Raw genomic sequence first — 19,113 nt, 5'->3', positions numbered from 1 at the left:
ATGCCAAAACGAAGTGTTTGGTTTGTGCACTTTTATCCTATTATTTGAATGACTTCTGAAGCAAGAAGAAAGTGACAGGACAGCATAAAGGAACAGCACGTGCACACACAGGATAATGCAGGATTCTGCCCAGAGAAGATGGAAATCTCAGGAAAAGCATCTGTTCAAATCTGAAAAATACTAAGCGTAGGCAAAAGTAGATCCAAGAGGTCAGAGGCAGTCAGCAAAAACTAGGAGGTAAGTAAAGATAAGCCCAACCTGCCAATACACTAATTTGAAGAAAAGAAAAAATAAAGAAGTGTGTGTGCACACCGTAAAATAATTTATAAAAAATAAAAATCACTAAGAATGAATATATTCCTGATGACATCATCTTACATTAAGTGACACACAGTCCAGTTGTGGAAAAACATCAGGATTTCTGTCAAAGCACTACCGTACTAAGTATTATTCTAGGGCTCTGGCACAATTCTAAGAGATCTCTCTCAACCTGGCACTAAACTTACCCATAGCATTAACCATTACCCATTTTTAATAATATAACATTTCTGTAAAATAATGCTTTAGAAGAGCTACAATACTCCAAACATTATCAAATCATCACTTCCATCTCAAAGAGCATCTCTTCTTTTTCCTATTCAAGACTGATGCTTTTGAGAAGCTGAGAAGATCCTACAAAAATGGCAGATACATGCCCAGTATTTTACAAACTACCCTTCCCACCATCTTCATATAGTATACCTGCACTCCGTCTCAAGAAGTACAGGAACACCACAGAAAGAACAGCCTGAACAGAAGAAGGAATGTCCCACTGGATAAGGATAACATTTCATCTGATTTATGACTTGAGATTTGCTGCTACAAAGGCATATTTAACAGCTTCACATATAGCAAATTGGGCAATCTCTCTCCATTAAGAAGTTTCTCTAGCTTTTCACAGTTAGAAACATGGCCCTTTAGTCTTTTCACCAAATTTTACACAAGTAATATTAATAAGTTAATGATTTAAAAAAAAAATCTATGACAGTAAAAAAGGTAAGCTGTTTTTTGCATACTGATGATGTAATATGCTGTAATACTAACAGAAAGCATCTGTCCTATGAAGCCTCAAAACAGCAATAAAAAAAATATGGAATTCTCAAACTTGAGTTACAAGTCATCGTTTTAAAACTGATAGAATATATTAATCCTTGTCAACATGGAACTTAATGCTGCTCCTCTTCCAAAATTCTTTGAGTTGGATCAGCTGCTCCTTTTGCCTGCACTATCATTAAGACTCAAGGAAAGTTTTTATGATTGCTTCCAAGACTATTTGATCATTCACTTCTGCCTTTCATTCTACAGAGACTGAGGAGCTTACCAATAAAGATGGTTCTTGAACTGAAGCTGTTTCAAACAGCACTGATAAGAGGGAAAAGGAAGTTCCTTACAGACATGTAAGGATGCAAGCCTTTAAAGTAGGTTGAAGACCCCTACACTAAAACTACTGCTACCAAGTTGAAAAAAATGCAAGTGCTTCGGAAACCATCCACAGCAAAGGAAGACAGCATAATGGAGCAGTAGCGTAGAACAGGACAAGACCATTTACCTGTTCAGCAGCATCAGAGAACAGTACCTCAATCTCATCAAGAACAAGATGGCAAAGTCTACAAAATAATAAACTGTGATGTTCAAACAGTCTCAGGAGGCTATACGGTGTCGTCACGATTACTTCGCCTACAAGTAGGAAGAAAAGACTGTTAACATTAAAACTACCATGTCCTATGATGTCTTATTAATATTCAAGTTGTATTAAAAAGGCCACATTTGCATTTCAGATGCATCATCTTGAAGTTGGATGGGGTTTTTTAGTTGTATTTGGGTGGGTTTTTTTTTTTTTTTAAATTTTTTAATAGAGAACACTGAACTCCATTTTCTGACTTCTGGTCAACAGTCATTTTTAGTTTGTATTTTTCTACCCCTGCATGTCTTCAAGACCTGAGTGGGTAAAACTCCGAGTTTTTGAACAAGTGAAGGTCTGAACGTTAACAAGTTTACAAAGCAGGATGCCATTTCATTTTCCAATAAGGTAATGGAAGTAGAGATAAGAACTACAGAACCAGATACACAGAAGGTAAATATTTAAATGCGTGCAAGAGCAGCCTTTAGAAATGTTCAGTTTTAAAAACTGAATAAAGCATACACTGTAGCTTAGATATCTACACACATACGTATACACACGTGTGTATACATATATATATATAAAATAAAACCACACCAATCTTAATCTGTGCAAATACACCAACAATTCTACTAATAAAAGATATGAATTCATCCACCAGGCTCTTAAACTTGAATGATGGATGTAAGATTACAAACTGCTGAAACGAGAAGTTTTACACAAGCCTTCATAGTTTTATCCATACTTCCCATTGCCTTGGCAAAAAGAGACACTTTTAAAAATACAGTTACCAATTAAGGCTTAATAAAAAGACCAAACAAGAATAGTAAAACTAAATGTTTTAAGTAAATACACTTAAGTATGGCAAGTCTCCCAACAACTCTTTTACTACTTCTATGCTTCCTCTTCTCTATGGAGTATCCTCTGCATGCTACTGAAGTTATATGCACAAACTACTTAGAATTTATTGCAATAAGCAAGTTGGAAACCACCATTTAAAAAAAAAAATTACTTCCGACTAAAATTTAAGTTGGACGTTTATGCAACTTTGTCTGCAGAGAACTATTACCTCCTTTTTAATCCTTCATTTTTCCAATATTCTTTTTAAATTAAGAGAAGAATTGTTAGGCGTATATAAGCAGTAAAGCAGCACAGACACGTCCCCCAAATGTTTGACAATTTAAAAAAATAAAAAACCACTTGAAATACTTACATATTTGTTAAAAATATTTTTTAAGAGCACACACATACGCATTACTGTGGTGGGCTGACTGCAGCCAGCAGCTAAAAGGCACACACTCACTCACTCACTCCCCCTGCTCCCAGTGGGACAGGGGAGAGAACAGGAACTGCCAAAGTGAGAAAACTCACAGGTCGGGAAAAAGACAGTGTAGTAAGTGAAGGAGGGAGGGGAGGAAGCGATGCAAAGGCAACCACTGACAACATCCCATAAGCAGACAGATGCCCAGCCACCCATCAGATCATCCCCACGAGTTTTTATTGCTGAGCATGACATTATTCAGTATTGTATATCACTTTAGTCAGGTTGGGTCAGCTGTCCAGGCTGTGTCCCCTCCAAGCTTCTTGCCCACCCCTGGCCTACTCATTGGGTGGCAGACTGCGAAAAAGAATTCTTGATGCCGTGCAAGCAATGCTCAGCAAGAGTCAAAACACTAGTGTGTTAACCACACCGTTCCAGTTACAAATCCAAAACACACCACCATACAAACTATAAAGCAAATTCAACTCCATCCTTGACAGACCCAGTACCTCTGTCAAGCAAAGGATGCTCATGTATCAAAAAAGGCTATTTTAAAATCTGGTTCTAAATCAACAAAGTCCATGATTAATCCTAATTCAGCATCATCTTCAGCAAATCCCTACCACTAATTTGGCTGAAAAATAATTGTTATGGAACTTATGAAAGAGATGCTGAACATGTAGATATTCAAACAGCTTTTGTAGATACTCGAACAGCTTTAATACCATCTACTGTTAAATAGCACTACTGAAGCTTCATGTATCACTACAGAGTTATAGCATTAAAGAAATAGAATTATTACTTTATAGAACAAAAAACTTAAGTATAAATTGCTTCCTTCACAATTTCCTGCAGTTAAAGCAGCCCACACTGTTTTCAAGCATAATTAAGAAGATAGAAAGATCTTCATAATTAAGAAGATAGAAAGATTCTTACATCCTTGGATTTTCACGCTTCTAGCTGCTTCTTTGTTCTGCCCAAGTATTATCAACATTGGATGAAGCTGTCTGGAGCATCTCTCGTATGTTTTCAGTAGCTCAAAAACAAGCTGTGCCTTCTTCCACCCAGGGCATAAAATAAGTGCTAGTGGCTACATACATATGTACAAAATTTTACACCATAGTATTAGACAAGAGTTCAGAATCTTAAGAACTGTACTACTTCAGCACTTAGGGCAAAACCAAAAAGGCCTGTGTTGCAGATTTTAAGTACTTCAAAACTGAAGCTTTTAGTACTCTATCACCTCCTAAATGCAGATGTTACAGACCCAAGGAACCCTACACCAGGTTACCTGGACACAAAAAGGACACATGCAGCAACATAAAGTAAAAGGTCCAAAAATTTAACAGAAGCAGAAGCATCTTGTCTCACTTGGGGCTGTACTAGGCAATTTCCAGAGGTCCCTTACAACCTCGATAATTCTAGGTTTCTGCGATCTAATACAAGTTAGAAAGTGAATTACAATATTCAAAACAGCTAATACAAATTTTAACGACTACATACTATCCCCTTAAAAACAAAGCTTCATCAAGTATCGAAGTGATATGACATTAACCACTTGTTCGATATTACTTGATAAATAAGTTTTAGACTCTCACATGCCATTCATGCAGTCCATCTCTGTAAGCCTCTATGCAGAGGGCTTATAGAAACTGGCAAGCATCATGAAGATACACTAAGATCATGTTAAATGTATACATTCTAAACATCCACTATCTTTTGGATCATTATTCTACATCTGCACCTTAGAACAGAAAACCTGTTACTACTCTCATATATACATACTCCATTCCTGTTTGGCAAGGCTTTGTAGCAACTTCCTGACTGCAAAAACGTAAGAACTGGTGGAATATATAAAAAAGGATCATTCCCCTGATACGAGATGGCAACTACATCACATCCTCGAGCTACAGGCGGCCAACAGTAAGATTCTGTGAAGTTCGGGCCTAAAAATTTTCTCCGAGTAAGTTCCTACAGAAAGAGAAATTAAGAGTTCCACATGAAAACTGTGTACTTAAACACTAACAAAACAAGACAAAACAAACACTGAGTGATTTAAAAGCTTTTGACCCGTTACATAATAAATATCCTTAACTTGCAATATGAAAAAGTTATTCTGGGCTGAGGAGTTAAATTATTATATTAAAATTCAAATCCCATGACTTGTGGCAGTGGTTCATATACCAGAAGAAACATGTACAATTCTCACAGCATCTCTCTGAAGCTTCATTTATTCAACCACATGAACAACCACTTAGACATTCCTCAATCAAAAGTTGGTATTACTATAGTATTTAGTATCTAAATTTGGGGTTTGATGCTAGCCTTAAAAAGGTATTCAGTGTAATACATTAGCATTACCTTTTTCAGACCATCAAAAAGTGGTGCTGTTTCCAGAATTGACGATGGCTCAATTTTGTTGCTAAGAAAGACAAAGCTTCTTTCTTCACTAAGATTTTGAAAACTCTAAAACCATATGACAAACAGATGACAAAGGCAATACTCAATATAAGGGGTTTAGCTTACATATGACTCAAAAGCATTTATTATATTTAAAAAATGTTATTCTGATGAAAAAGAGAGACAAAATAAATTGCAAATACATTTTAAATATGACTCATACATACTGATAAGTTACACAGACCAGTGGTGAGACAAATACTCATTATTAGTATTTCTTAAAGAAAGGTTTATCAAGATTGTCTTAACACAACTGTCTTAAACCACTCAAGAGAATGCACTAGATATTCTGTGTACAGCTAGCACTCCGCTATAACAAAATCAAAATACAATTAAAAAAGACAACTAGTAAAATTTGCTGTGGTGGGTTGGCCTCAGCTCACAGCCAAGCACCCACACAGCTACTTGCTCACTCACTCTCCCCTTCCAGAGGGATAGGGGAGAAAAACAGGGAGAGTGAGTGTGAATATTTATGGGTCAAAATAGAGACAGGATTGTTACTTAACAATTACTGATGCAGGAAAGTCAGACTCAACTTTAGGTTAACTTAACTTGTTGCCAATTAATATATATAAGTACTGATTTGGTTACTGGGAAACAAAAACAAAGAAACAAAAATTTACACACTTCAGAAAAACGCCTTTCCTCTCCCATTCCCAGGCTCAACTTCACTCCAAACTCCTCTCCCCTTATAATCAATGCAGGTTACACTCAGTCCCACCGTTGAGGCAATGGGCAGCACAAGGCAGGGACTGCAGTTGGAACATAGCAGTTTCGCTCTGTTGCTCCTTCCCTCTCACTTCTTTCCTCTGCTCCAGTATGGGTCCTCCACAGACCGCAGTCCCTTCAGGTGCACCTGCTCCAGAATGGAGAACCTCCTACTCCTCTGACCTTGGTGTTGCCTCTATTTCTCAGGGGTTTTTTGTTGTTGTTCTCTCCCCTGCATTTTTTGCCCTTTCTTAAACACGTTTTCACAGAGGCACCACCAACCTTGCTGGTTGGCTCAGCTTTGGCCTGCAGTGGGTCTTGTTGCTGATGCGGCTGGTATCAGCCCCTGACCTCCTTCCACAAAGACCACCCCTGCAGCCCCAACACTACCAAAACCTTCCATATACACACAATACATTTGCACAAGAGCAGTTAAATGAAAGTTAATGCTTGAAATACCTGTTGGTCATCTTCAATTATGTGTGTCTTCAGAAGATCACAATTTAAGAACTGCTGAAGCCTGAGAAACATACAAATATTAAATCCAACATAAATGCAAAAGTAAAATGTAATTTATAAATACCACCAATGTTTATAAAATGTCATGAAGCAATTCACTCACAAAATATTTCTAATGTGTTACCTATGCCAAGGAGGAAAACCCTCAAACATGAAAGAAGAAATCAAAAAGTACCATTTTGAAAATAAAATTTAGTATTTGCTTTTAGGTATCTGAAAATAATCCTAAGGAAATTTTTTTCAACAAAGATAATTGGTAGGTTCCTCAACTTTAGAAGAAAATCAGACTGGGTTGTAGGAAAAAGGTGTTTTCACATTTCAAAAAAATGAAACAATGTATGTTTGCATCAGTTAGAAACTGAATTAAAAAACACTCCTTCAGTTTATTACATATGCATCAACTGACAAGCAGCATAGTAAAAGCATTGCACAAATCAATTCATAGTCATATTTCATTAAGTTTGAAAACTTCATAAATCACGCTAAGAATAAAGCAAAGCAACTTAACATGTTTAGTGTGCAGAAAATACTTCCCCATCCCATCCTTGTTGTCAAGCTGTTGTTTAGAAAGAACTATTTTTACTGTAGTCTGGATAAGTATCAGCAGCTTCAAATTCCCTTCTTCCCCAAAAGCATGTGCATGCACCTTCTCTTACCCTCCACCCTTTTAGCTGCCTAAGAATAGTAACTGGAAACATACTACAGCTCTTAATTATCTGACTACATAACTATTTAAAATATCTAACATGCTGCACCGTACCTGTCTGTGTGAATTGCTGTATTGTCCTTGAAAGGCAAACTTGAAATTGCTTTGACAATCTATCAAGATAAGACGAACACATTTTTAGCACTAAAATACTGTTCAAGAGCAACATCATAGAAAAATTAGGTCTTTAGTCTACTGAGTTGAAAGTGATTTTCTTACCTAACTCCAGGATTCTCCAAATATTTTGGAGAATTTTTGTACAAACTGTAAGTTTGTCTGAATAAGGCAACAATTTTGATGAAGCAAACTTCAGAAAACTAACTTGTTACAGAACAGTATTTTCTTTACTAAGAATCAAGCATGCGACGAGAACATCACCCCCACAAAAGAAAAGTTAGTTCATGGTCACATCTCAAGCTATAGCTGTAACTGGGGACCTGAGCTAGTATGAACACATGCTAATTAGTTTTTACACATTTTCATTTTTAAAACAAAATTAAGAAAAATCATGGAAAGCCTGCACACCACAGGCAGGAGGAAAACCAAAAGCAGGTTACCCAGCTGCACACTTACAAAGACAATGCATGTGAACTTAAATTGAACAACACTGCAAATCCTCAAGGGAGTAAGCAGTAGCAGATACTGCATCCAGAGCTACCCCAAACATGTCCGGTTCCGTAAAGGGGATTTTCTAGTGTTCATCATTAGTCACCAGCAATCAACAGGCATGACTTGGTCAAAGACTTGCATCACTCAAGTGGCTAGCAAAGGTAATTCAGCTGACTGTTTGCAGAAGGTTATAAAGATAATCCTGCTCTGCTTCAGTAACAATCCACACTACTACTTTAATTATAATTCTTTCCAAAATATTTTAATACAGTTTTACAGTTCAGGGGTGGTTGGCATCCTTCAATTCTCAGCAGAGCTAAAAAATAACTTCTGTAAAACTCCTTTTTTCCCCTGACCCGACAGAAGTAGTAGTTCCATTGCTATCATAGAAGCAAATTTCTCCTTTAAAGCATCTAGAAGAGGAGGACAGGGAACAGCACACGGGCTCTTTGAAAGAGCCAAGATTGCATACACACAACAGTGTATATGCCTAGAATCTATCAGTTCATTTTCCTTCCCTCCCATGGACACTGTAACAGCTCTAATTGTGCAATTCAGTACACAATTTAATGCTCAAGAACGAGCATTGACCTTTTGAAAATGTTTCAGAAAAGAACAGCTAGCAAAAAAAAGAGAAAATAGCAAGAAACCAGATTAGATATTTAAAGTATCAGACAACTCAACAAATAAGAAGAGACTCCAATGAATGTTTATCGTGGTACAGCATAAGGACCATTTTGTTTTCAGGGAAACATTAAAATTTATATTTTTATATATTCAGAAAACTGTGTAGTGTAGTCAGGTATCAATTTCATAAAACTATAGCAAAGGAATGCAAAAGGAGGCACAACCTTTTCAAGGACTGTAGTATATTTTTTAAAACTTTCTGCAATTTAAAAACAGAAACTGAAGTAGAATGTTCTTTTTTAACTATATCAAGAATTAGTGCAGTTCCCCAGATCTATGTTACACAGAAGAACAAGCTTGATGACTACAGTATTCCTAATCTGTCCTATGTATGTTTAATTAGTTCCTCTTTGACAATTTAATACAAAATACAGTACTTACAGGAGCAGTATTTTCATTTAGATCTGTGCTTGACCTTTGGTATGTCTCTTCAAGAAAGGAACTGGGAACAGCAAGACCTAGAAAGATAAGTAATAAAATGCAGAAACACATTTCTGATTATCTGAACACATAAAAAGCCAGTATTTTTATTTACAGTGGGTTATGACTGACTTTTTAGTTGCTTGTACCATTTCCTAATGGCAAAAAGAGCAACCAAAAAAATAGCTATCTTCACATAAAGATAACTATGCAGATGAACTGAGTGAACAAGAATGGAGGATGGGAAGTTGCGTACTTTTTAAAAGACAGATTTGAATCACTATAAATGAAACAACCCATGGTAAACACTCATTTTAAAAGTATCTCTGTTCAAATAAATCCCTCCAAACTCAAAAAACCAGCAATGCATCATTGATCAAGGCCACAAGTAATTTAAGTAATATCAAACAAATATCAAACAATATTAAACATATCAACAAATGCCCGTGTAACTCACCCTCAGCCTTCCTTTGTCTTATATAGTAGAAAAAGCTTTACAGTATTCCTGCATCTGATGATTTGATTGGTCTTTGTACAGTCTGATACATAAGCATCGTTTGTTAGAAGGATACCACTTGATCCAATTGTTGGATTTGAACTGAGACAGTTCATGTTCAAGATATCCAATTAAAGACACATGATGCATTGCATATATGATTGTTTCTGACACATGTGGTTCCCACCTGTTTCAAGATTTGTTGATACCTTCTCCTGAAACAGCACTGGCCTGAGAGCAAGTGCAGGATTAACAATTTTCACTGGAACAGACTCAACATTTAATGAAGTTTGGTTCTCCTGATAATCTGCAGAACTCCCTGCATTCTCTTTAGCTTCCTCAAAACGAGCGAAGTTCTTTGAGACAAGATCATCATTAACGCATACCTAAAAAACCAAGATCTTCATTGACCAGTATCAACAAGCAATAAGCTACACCACCACATACTTGTTTAGAAGTTATTTGAAACTTTAAACAACAGCAGTAAGACATAAGCAGTATCAGCGAATGCTCTCCAAAGCCTATTAACTCCAGAACAGGAAAGTCAGTCATATCTTCCTGTATGTTCCCTAAACAGGTGTTAATTAGTTGTCAGTTTCATGCTTCTGCCTAAAATTCTGTACTCAATTAACTTTTTCTATGAGCCCTAAAAATTAAAAAAATTACCTGTAAGTCAAGCTGGTTTATTTCTTTTCGATTCAGCATGCATCAAAATCTGGCAGAAAAAAGTAATACTAAACCTAAAACTTCTTAAACTCCATTGACTCAGAGATCAGTGACACTATTGCCAATTGGGATTCTGAACTGAGAGAAGATACTCAAATTAATATGTACCTTCGAAGTTATTGTCTATGACAAAGACCACAGCTCCAGTGTTAAAAGCCTTGGTAAAACATTCCAAGTACAAGTGAATTTATTTGAATACTGCTTCTATCTACCATACAGCTGCTTAAGTCTGACAGTAGCTACAGCAGAGATTTAGCAAAAGTTACACATTTAGGCAAGTGGAGCTAGGTTTTTTTTTTTCCCCCAGAGTTTTGAGGACTCAGTCTTATGCAAAAGCAAGGATGAACTATTTATTTTTATTATACTATGCAACTGCTTTATTGAAACATCTTTAAGTATGATACCACAAAAAGGTGCAAAAGTGCACTAAATAAGTCACATAGTTGTCCATTTGAAGTACTCGCTGAACTTCGCTTGCTTGTCAATACCTTCCAAAAAGAAGTTCACATAAAGAAAGATGGGATTTCTGCCTCTTGGAATTCTTCCAGAAGTTTACAAGCAACAGAAATATAAAACAAAACCTCTAATAATTTAATGATTTAGCTTCTACTGCATCTGACAGAAATTACAAAACTCACTTGCAAGAAATCTTTTTCAGTCTTAAACTAATTGCAAAGTTGTAACTTACATAGCAAAGTGCATGAATAGGTTTGTAGACATGAAAGTATCTTACCTTTTCATCTTTTATTGTGACGTAAAGAAAAACATCATATGTGTTATCTTCTACGGCACATAACTTGGCTTTCATTTGGGTAGTTGCTAAATGTTGTAACAAACACAAGAACAAGTAAAAAGATTAAACCCTTATGAAATTATCAGTATTTTTCACTTGTGCTTTCCAAGATAGACAAAAATAGAAATCATAATTAAATGTGTAACCTATTTCTTTAGAGAAGCCAGTACAAAGTAATAACTTCTAAATGAAACAAGAAAGTAACATGGCAATAAAAACTTAAAGTTAAAAAATGAAGTTGCCCTTGGTCTTTGAAGGAAGACTGAGAGCCAAAACAGATTAATAACCTCTCCATACAAACTAGTCTTAGTTCTACACTAAAAGTCTATCTTTTAGACTCTGACAATCTGTAGTACAAATGCATACTTTCCAAACTCGACATTTACTTTTCTTGAAATAAGTTATATTTGCACATTTGTATAGCTTGGTTAGGCTCTTAATTCAAGCAAACAGATGATGAAAGTCCATTAGTAAATTCTGAAGCACTCCTGCATACGCTAGGGATGTGCTAGTAATTGAAAAAAAGTATGTATTACTACTTTTGGTACAGTCTGGGAATATCTGTGAAATTATATTCAATGTTATTATTGCTCCCTACTAACCTTTACTTTGCATGGTGACACTTAAAGGGGGGGGGGGGGAAGAGTAAATCATGAGAAGTGCTATGTCCCAGTTAGTGTGTGAAATTATCAGCCTGAAGACCCGTTATTGCTTTCATAAACTCATCCTCTCCTCCCCAAATACCTTTTATGTGGAGTTTGTTATACTTGTGAGTAAGCAGGTAGGTAGTTTTTCAGGTAGAAGCACGTAAGCAAGAAGATTAGAAAAAATCTCAGTAAAGAGATGCTTTCCTAGTAAGACCAAAAGCTGTCCCATACCAAAATAGAAGGCTTGATATAAGAAAAAGACTGGATGACCTACTGAAACACCAAACATGGGAAAGGACAAGAACAGAGTGGAGAAAAGGCAGTTCTAGCTTACTAAATAACTACTTGGAGCTCAATCAATTTGTTAACAACTATAATAAAGATAGTCCTCTTCTGAGCTGGTGCTTAGATCCTTGTTAAAAAACAACTGAAAGGGTAAACTCCTAAGCCAGATCTTGACATCTCTGTACAAAACTACAAAAATACAGCTGTGATGCTGATTCAAAGATTTAAGCTAAATAAACAGAAAGGTTCCACTGTTCAAAACAAATGTTACATGAGTGCTCTGTTATTTAGGCTGTCCAAGAGGCAGATACCATTGAGTCAACTATCAAAATTTATGCAGCATGGAAGCCCACAGCACTCAAGATGCAGCTCCACAAATATTTTTGCCTTAGTCCATACAAAAAACCTTATGTAGCTCCTTTCTCTTTATTTTTAATATACAACATTCTTAAATATAATCAAATATATAAACACAAGTACTGCAATTCTCTAACAGTTTATTTTTCCCAAAACAAAAGTGCCAATTATGATTTTGGCAGGATGTTTTATTTACCTTTGAGAAGGTTTTGAAAATATCGAGTAGCAGCGCTATCCCATCTTTTGGCTGGTCTAGGAGAAGAAACACAACCAGTTATCCCACATCATCAAAAACTAAAATGGTAATTTTGGAAAAAACTTTGGATGTATGTAAAGAAATTATTTCAAGTCATGCCAAATCTTAAGTGGTGCACCAACTAGACACATTAGCAGAACCTTACTGCTTAGAATGTAGTTTCAGTCTTGATAATATTGTTTCAGCTCATCAATAAGATGATCAAAAATTACTGGATATTGCTTTGTCAAGGTATGATGGCTTTCATCCAACATAAGATATGATGAAACAGAATAACCAAAAATAAAGCAAGAATCCACTTGCGGAACATATTAAACAGGTATTGAGAAATTTTAAACAAGCACTCAACAAACACTGAAGTGCTGAAGACTGAAAGGTCTGTAGCAGAAAATCAAGTTCACTCTTTACCATCTTCTGCAACTTTAGGTATAAAATAAAAAATAATCAAATGAAGAGCACCGTAAACAAAATATGACAATCTACTACTTTTTTCGATAATTCACAATGATGGCCCACTCAAGATGTATGCTATTCCTATCCAAACTATGCTAGTATTTGTTCTGTCAGAATATTGGAAGTCAAATACTAATTTCTTCTTCCAAACAAGAGTATATAAAAAAAAACAAACTGCTTGACCACATGTAGTTTTGAATATTATTTAATGGCACAAATCAAAGTAGCTTTCTTGCTGTAGAGCCGTATTCCCCAGTGATCTAATCCTGTCCCTCTCAAGTCGGCAGGATCTTTGACAAAAACATCCTGCAACTCAAGAATACAAAAGCATTTTTCTTTACCACCAGACCCCAGTGAAAACCTTATCCAACTCCTTCAAAACTGCAGTGAGAAAAAACTGACACGAACATAAGCAAAGCACAACAAGAATCCAAGAATATGTCAAGAAAGAAGACAGAATGGGGAAAAGCGAAGCTACCTATAAACAGCTGTTGAACTTCAGTTCAGCTAAGCATGTAACTACCACAAAGAAAAGAGTATCAGGGGTAAAATGAGCATCTGTAAGAAACAACACATAAGGAAAGATTAGTAAAGATGTTCATGTGCTAGGAATCAAGAAACACAGCTGTGGGATGACAGTCAAAGGGCAAGAACTGCTAGAAACTTGCCTAAACTTACCTAAGCTTCCAAAGGTTTTTAAATAAATATGAAAAGATTCAAACAGGTGAATAATAAAACCCAAATCATTAAGGAAGCAGTTCCATTTAAGAACTGCTTCTCTGAAAAAGAAAGTTTTCCAAATCTGATTTCCTATGTTCTTCTTGAAACATAACCTCTTCTAAAAAAAATTTCTGCAATAAAACTCCACAATTAAATTTATGAATTGAATACATTTATTAAACTCTACTTACACTATTTTTGCTGTATCTTCACAAAAGTCAATACGCAATGTCACTGGCTTTGTACGATACAGTCTACACTTTTTTGCTCTGTATGGGATCTGCATAAATGCTTCCAGTGCAACTCGAATGCTTAAAAACAAAGTGGAAATAATCTCATTTTACAGAGCAGATTTTATTCTCCAGAAGTCATTGGTCTCATACACATCCTTCCGTTACCCTGTATCTTACAACACAGTTCTTCCAGAAGTTTGGCTCCTGCTGTGAAACACCCTGGAACCAGTGTTTTATTTTTCTCTCCAAGAGAGGTGCTACCAGGAGTGACTAGTGAACAGATTCGCTCTGGATATGAATACACTTCCTATTTACTCAAAGTTTTTCTAATCCTTTGCCACTGTAGTTTGAAGTCTTTTCATGATATTTAGCCCTCATACTACCACATACACCACCTGGCACTGCATAGTCAATTTTGCAGTTATTACTTCTGTGTGAGAAACCAGGTACGACTAACATTAGCAAGAAGGAAATCTAATAAATACATTAATTTGCATTTGTACTCGTTTTCCTAAAAAGAATTTCTTCTTTATAAAAATATCACTAGAGTGTTAATTTTATCCTTTACACTTGGTCTGGCTGGAGACTTTTAATATTAAACCAGCAAGACACTGTATAGAGCAAGCTTTTAAGATCAATATATCTATCACTTTTGTTTGATTTTTCATTTTACAATGAAAAAGCAGTAAAACACACATTTACTTCTAGTTGAACATATTTTAAACTCAGGGCATTGTCAAGTCATTTTCCAATACAGCAACATTTAATTAAAAACATTATTTAACCTAAGATTTACTTTAAAATATTTTAAATAAGGTTTCTTAATTTCATGGAATACTACCAAAAAACATTTGGTAAAGCTTCTTGTATTCAAAAGGTGCATATTTTATTAGAGAAATGAACTTCAAAACTAGCTAAGAGCTGGAACAGTTATTTTTTAGAACACATTTTTCAAGATTTTAGAAACAGCAGGTTTCATAGTGGTTTTATTAAAAACTCAGAACCTGTGAAAACACCTTTTCTGCACCATGCCAAGACAGACTGTCAGCTCTTAGTAAAGTAAACAAGCCAGTAAACTGCAGTGGGAAAAAAACCACACATTTGTGTCTAGATATCAAAAGCTGGTTCAGCAAGTGAAACCCTGCTTCCATATACGTTTTGTGAATGATCTTCACTGGTTATAATTTTTTAGTATATAATCACTCAGTAAGGGAGGAAAGTATACATAAATAATGTTAGCTGGCAATCATACATTTCAGTCATAACAAACTGACATTATTTCAAATCTTTAAAAAAACAAATCCTACAATAGAAAGCATATTTAAAAATTCACAAAACAAAGACTGGTTTGCATCCACACTTGCAAGGGTCTATCATATGGCTAGCAGGGTGGACCCAACCCACACCTCAATTAAACCAAAGCCTTATCACTATCAATCTAAATAAATATTAATAGTATATGTATGCATTAACTAACAAATACATTTCAGTGACAGCATCAAAAAACCCGAACACTTACTCCTTTGATTTAACAAAAGTGTATTTGGCATAATCCACAAGAAAACATTCTGTTTGATAATGATCTGTACAGTACATGATTGACTTAATAACCGCTCTACACCAGCATTTGAGTTCCTTACTGAAAACCACACAAATCTGGAAAAGAAAGAACAAGACAGCAGGTTCTTGTAAATGGAGCAAATTACACTCAAAGTTTTTTTTAGAGGCAAGAATATAGTATTTATTATACAGCCCTCAATTTTCTTTTTAAGATGCAAGCATCGCAGGTTATGTCGTTATGAAGTTTACAGGTAAGATACAGCCCATGTAGATGCCATTATCTACTTTTCTACATAGCAATATTAAAAAAAAATTAATGCGTATCTTGGATACTTCACCCCCAAATCAATGCAAAGAACAAATTATTTCTCTCGATCTGCACAATATAGCCATGATTTTACCTGGCCTTCTTCTACTGTTAGTGGTTTTACTTCATCCACATCTTTATAAGATTTGTCATAGAACTGATTCATTTCAGCATTCAGGTTTTTATACTCTATTTCATCGACTACGTAAGGCCCACATCCTTTCATAGTAACCCAAAAGCAACCTGGATCTTCAATCTGGGGCAAGGGGTAGATAATAATAACAAACACTATTAGCTCCTGCTAAAACAATAGGATGTTTTAAAGAACATCTGAGCAGCAAATGTAAAAATAAAACTTAAAATCTTTAGTGAGGCACCTTAAAAATTATGGCAACTGATACTTAGCTTACAAAATGTTAACAAGCAAAACATCTTTCAACTTCAGACCATTAGTTCATGAAATGACTTCTCAGCTTGCAAGTTTCTTTAGCAGGGCAATTAATAGCATGCATAGACTAAAAAGTAGTAAATTATCTAAAAAGTCGGTTAAACCAAACAGTGGGTAAAATGCAAAGACATAAAGCTTTTTACTTCCATATTGTCCTCAAAAAGTACATACAAAAGAGACCCAAAACACACAATGAACCCCACCAATGGACTTTTCTTCATGCTCAAGAGAGTCTACAAGACAGTTTCTTTAAAACAGGATCATAGCTTTCTGCTCAGCCTTTGTAAACCCTTATATTGCAGTCTTTCAGCCGACCTGGGTCCCCAGTTGTTGTGGGTTAATCCCAGCAGGCAGCTAAACACCACACAGCTGCTCCCACACTCCCCTGCAGTGGAATGACTGAGAGAATTGGAAGGGTAACAGTGAGAAAACTCATGGGTTGATATAAAACCAGCTGAATAGGTAAAGCAAAAGCTGCATATGCAAGCAAAGCAAAATAAGGAATGCATTCACTGTTTTGCATTGGCAGGCAGATGTTTAGCCATTTCCAGGAAAACAGGGCTTCATCATGCATAATGCTGACTTGGGAAGACAAATTTGATAACCACAGGCGTCCCCCTTTCCTCCTCCTTCCCCACAGCTTTTATTGCTGAGCATGACATCATATGGTATGGAATATCCCTTGGGTCAGCTGTTCTGGCTGTATTCTGGGAAAGCAATTTTTCCATGATCTCTTGTGCAATTCATTAGAACCTAGTACTATGCTACACTGTTTAAGATCATGTTGCGCATCTTCCATTTTAGATTTTAGCTGCATCCCTACTGACCTCTTTTGAGATGAAACCAATATAAACACCAAAAAGAAATGACAAAACATATATAATCCATGTATGACCCCACACACATAAGAAAGTGCTGCTGAATGGAAATACAGAGGCATCACCTTGTTTGTAAATCTAACTTCCAGACAGTTGCATTGAAATAAACAAACAGCAATCCTTTAGACTTTAAAAAACGCCAGCATACCTCTAATACCAAGACTTCCATGTTTCTCAGCTGGAGTCTTCCTCAACACTACTGTAAAAGAACAACAAATGTTTGATTAACCATTTTTAAAGCCATTGTTTGTTTTGAAGCATATCTAAAGAGTGCACATGTAAAGCAAGCCTATAGATTTTTGCTACTTGTCTCAAGAGTGTTAGTCTAGGCAACTGATTTACACGTATCAAACGGTTCAAACCAGCCTTCTTAATGAGGCATTATGTTAAAGCCTAATAAAGATTTGCCATCCACACTTATTTACATACAACCACATCAATTTTTAGTACACCAAAACACATCTGTTATCCTCAACCCACTTACAATATACAGCTACTTATCTTACATGCAAAGGCCAACAGAAATAGGCTGATTGAAAAAAAGAGCTGCTACAATCTATCTACATGACCAAATGCACAGAAACACCAGAGGAAAACGCTTCTATCATCAAAAAAACCCCAAAAACTAACACAAAAGAAGAGTCCCAACCTTAGTAAACAATTTTAACGTAACAGAGATTTTTACTGGTATTCCATATTACATTTATCTGCAATGGTACATATCATACCTAGGAATTACAATGGAATAATAAACTACCTACAAACTGAAGCAATTCACATTTAGTTTTGGCACAAACCAGCACATCACGATATCATCACTGCAGTGTCTAGCTTACCACTTAAAAGAATTCACAGTGGAATTAGGCGCCTAATAAAATGTTTCGGGAGAGGAAAGTCAAAACATTGGCCCTCCACTTCCAAAGCTAGTGTTGAACAAGTCAGCACTAAATAAGAAGCAATACAACTACACCACGGTCGTAACTACCAACATGCTTTGCTAGGAGATGGTACTAATGATTCCCAGTTTGACACAACAATGAACAGCTGAAACTGTTTTAGAAGCTTTACCTAATACCATATGATACAAGCATAGCATCCAGGTTACACATAAGTCTCTAACATGCACTATAATATACTATAACATGGGATATACAGTGGTGCCTTAGACACTTAAAAAATAGATACTTTTATTTCAGTGAGAGGCATAAATAACCTCTCCTAATGTCTCAGTTTGAGAAGTGCAAAAGCAATAAATAACCTATCAAAGTATCAAAAGATAAATCACACCCACATCAAAAGCTAGCTCTTAACATATTACTAGTAACAACATACCCACTTTGTTATTAAGAACTAAATAAGAACACAAATGTTTGCTCAAGTCACATATCCAATGCTAAAGATATTTACCTTGTAAAGATGCAAGACGTCACTAAACCCCTCACCCCAAACTGCTACCTTAAGAAAAACGTAACAGAAGGTAAAGGGATGCCTCTCCAGCAACACAAGTCTGATACAACCACTCCTAAAAAAACCAACCAACTCACTATCCCAGCCTCTCTCCCTCTACTCAGTCTTACTCCCTCTAAAACCCCCCACATCTAATAGATGCAGTACAAGGACAGCAGAGCACAGTAAAAGGTGAAAGACTGTTAAGAAACTATGGTTTTTGCTCTACTCCCTCCCCAACCTGCTTCATATTCTGCCTTAGTTTCATGCTCTTCCTCATAAAAATAAACACCCTAACCTTAGTCACCAATATCATCATGGCCATAAGCACGCAAACACAGCCCTACAAAACCTCCCTGCTGCTCTCCTTAGAAGCTTCCAGAAACAGCCAGCCCTCCCGCCTCCAAAATCACGCCCCGCACTCAAACGCAGTTCCGCCCAGTGCGCATGCGTAAACAGGCCGCAGACTGCAATTAGG

General features: G+C 36.1%; 1 protein-coding gene across 1 annotated transcript in view; it reads right to left on the bottom strand.

Annotated features, from left to right (window-relative positions):
- TDRD12 (tudor domain containing 12) overlaps nt 1–17,358 on the bottom strand; it is a 35,238-nt gene extending 17,880 nt beyond the window's left edge. Inside the window, exons 1-14 of the mRNA XM_072873720.1 lie at nt 17,338–17,358; nt 15,958–16,119; nt 15,516–15,652; nt 13,955–14,074; nt 12,531–12,586; nt 10,986–11,071; nt 9,714–9,912; nt 8,992–9,068; nt 7,369–7,427; nt 6,549–6,609; nt 5,283–5,387; nt 4,707–4,892; nt 3,858–4,011; nt 1,589–1,716 (exon numbers count right to left, since the gene is read on the bottom strand). Of these exons, the coding sequence (XP_072729821.1) occupies nt 1,589–1,716; nt 3,858–4,011; nt 4,707–4,892; nt 5,283–5,387; nt 6,549–6,609; nt 7,369–7,427; nt 8,992–9,068; nt 9,714–9,912; nt 10,986–11,071; nt 12,531–12,586; nt 13,955–14,074; nt 15,516–15,652; nt 15,958–16,119; nt 17,338–17,358 (1,551 nt within the window). The remainder of the gene's footprint in view (nt 1–1,588; nt 1,717–3,857; nt 4,012–4,706; nt 4,893–5,282; nt 5,388–6,548; nt 6,610–7,368; nt 7,428–8,991; nt 9,069–9,713; nt 9,913–10,985; nt 11,072–12,530; nt 12,587–13,954; nt 14,075–15,515; nt 15,653–15,957; nt 16,120–17,337) is intronic.
- Between the last annotated feature and the right edge of the window lie 1,755 nt (nt 17,359–19,113).

The sequence above is a fragment of the Ciconia boyciana genome, chromosome 9 (assembly GCF_034638445.1).
Source record: "Ciconia boyciana chromosome 9, ASM3463844v1, whole genome shotgun sequence".
NCBI lineage: Eukaryota > Metazoa > Chordata > Aves > Ciconiiformes > Ciconiidae > Ciconia > Ciconia boyciana.
The sequence above is the reverse complement of the archived record's forward strand: the minus strand, read 5'-3'. Positions and strand labels throughout refer to the sequence as shown.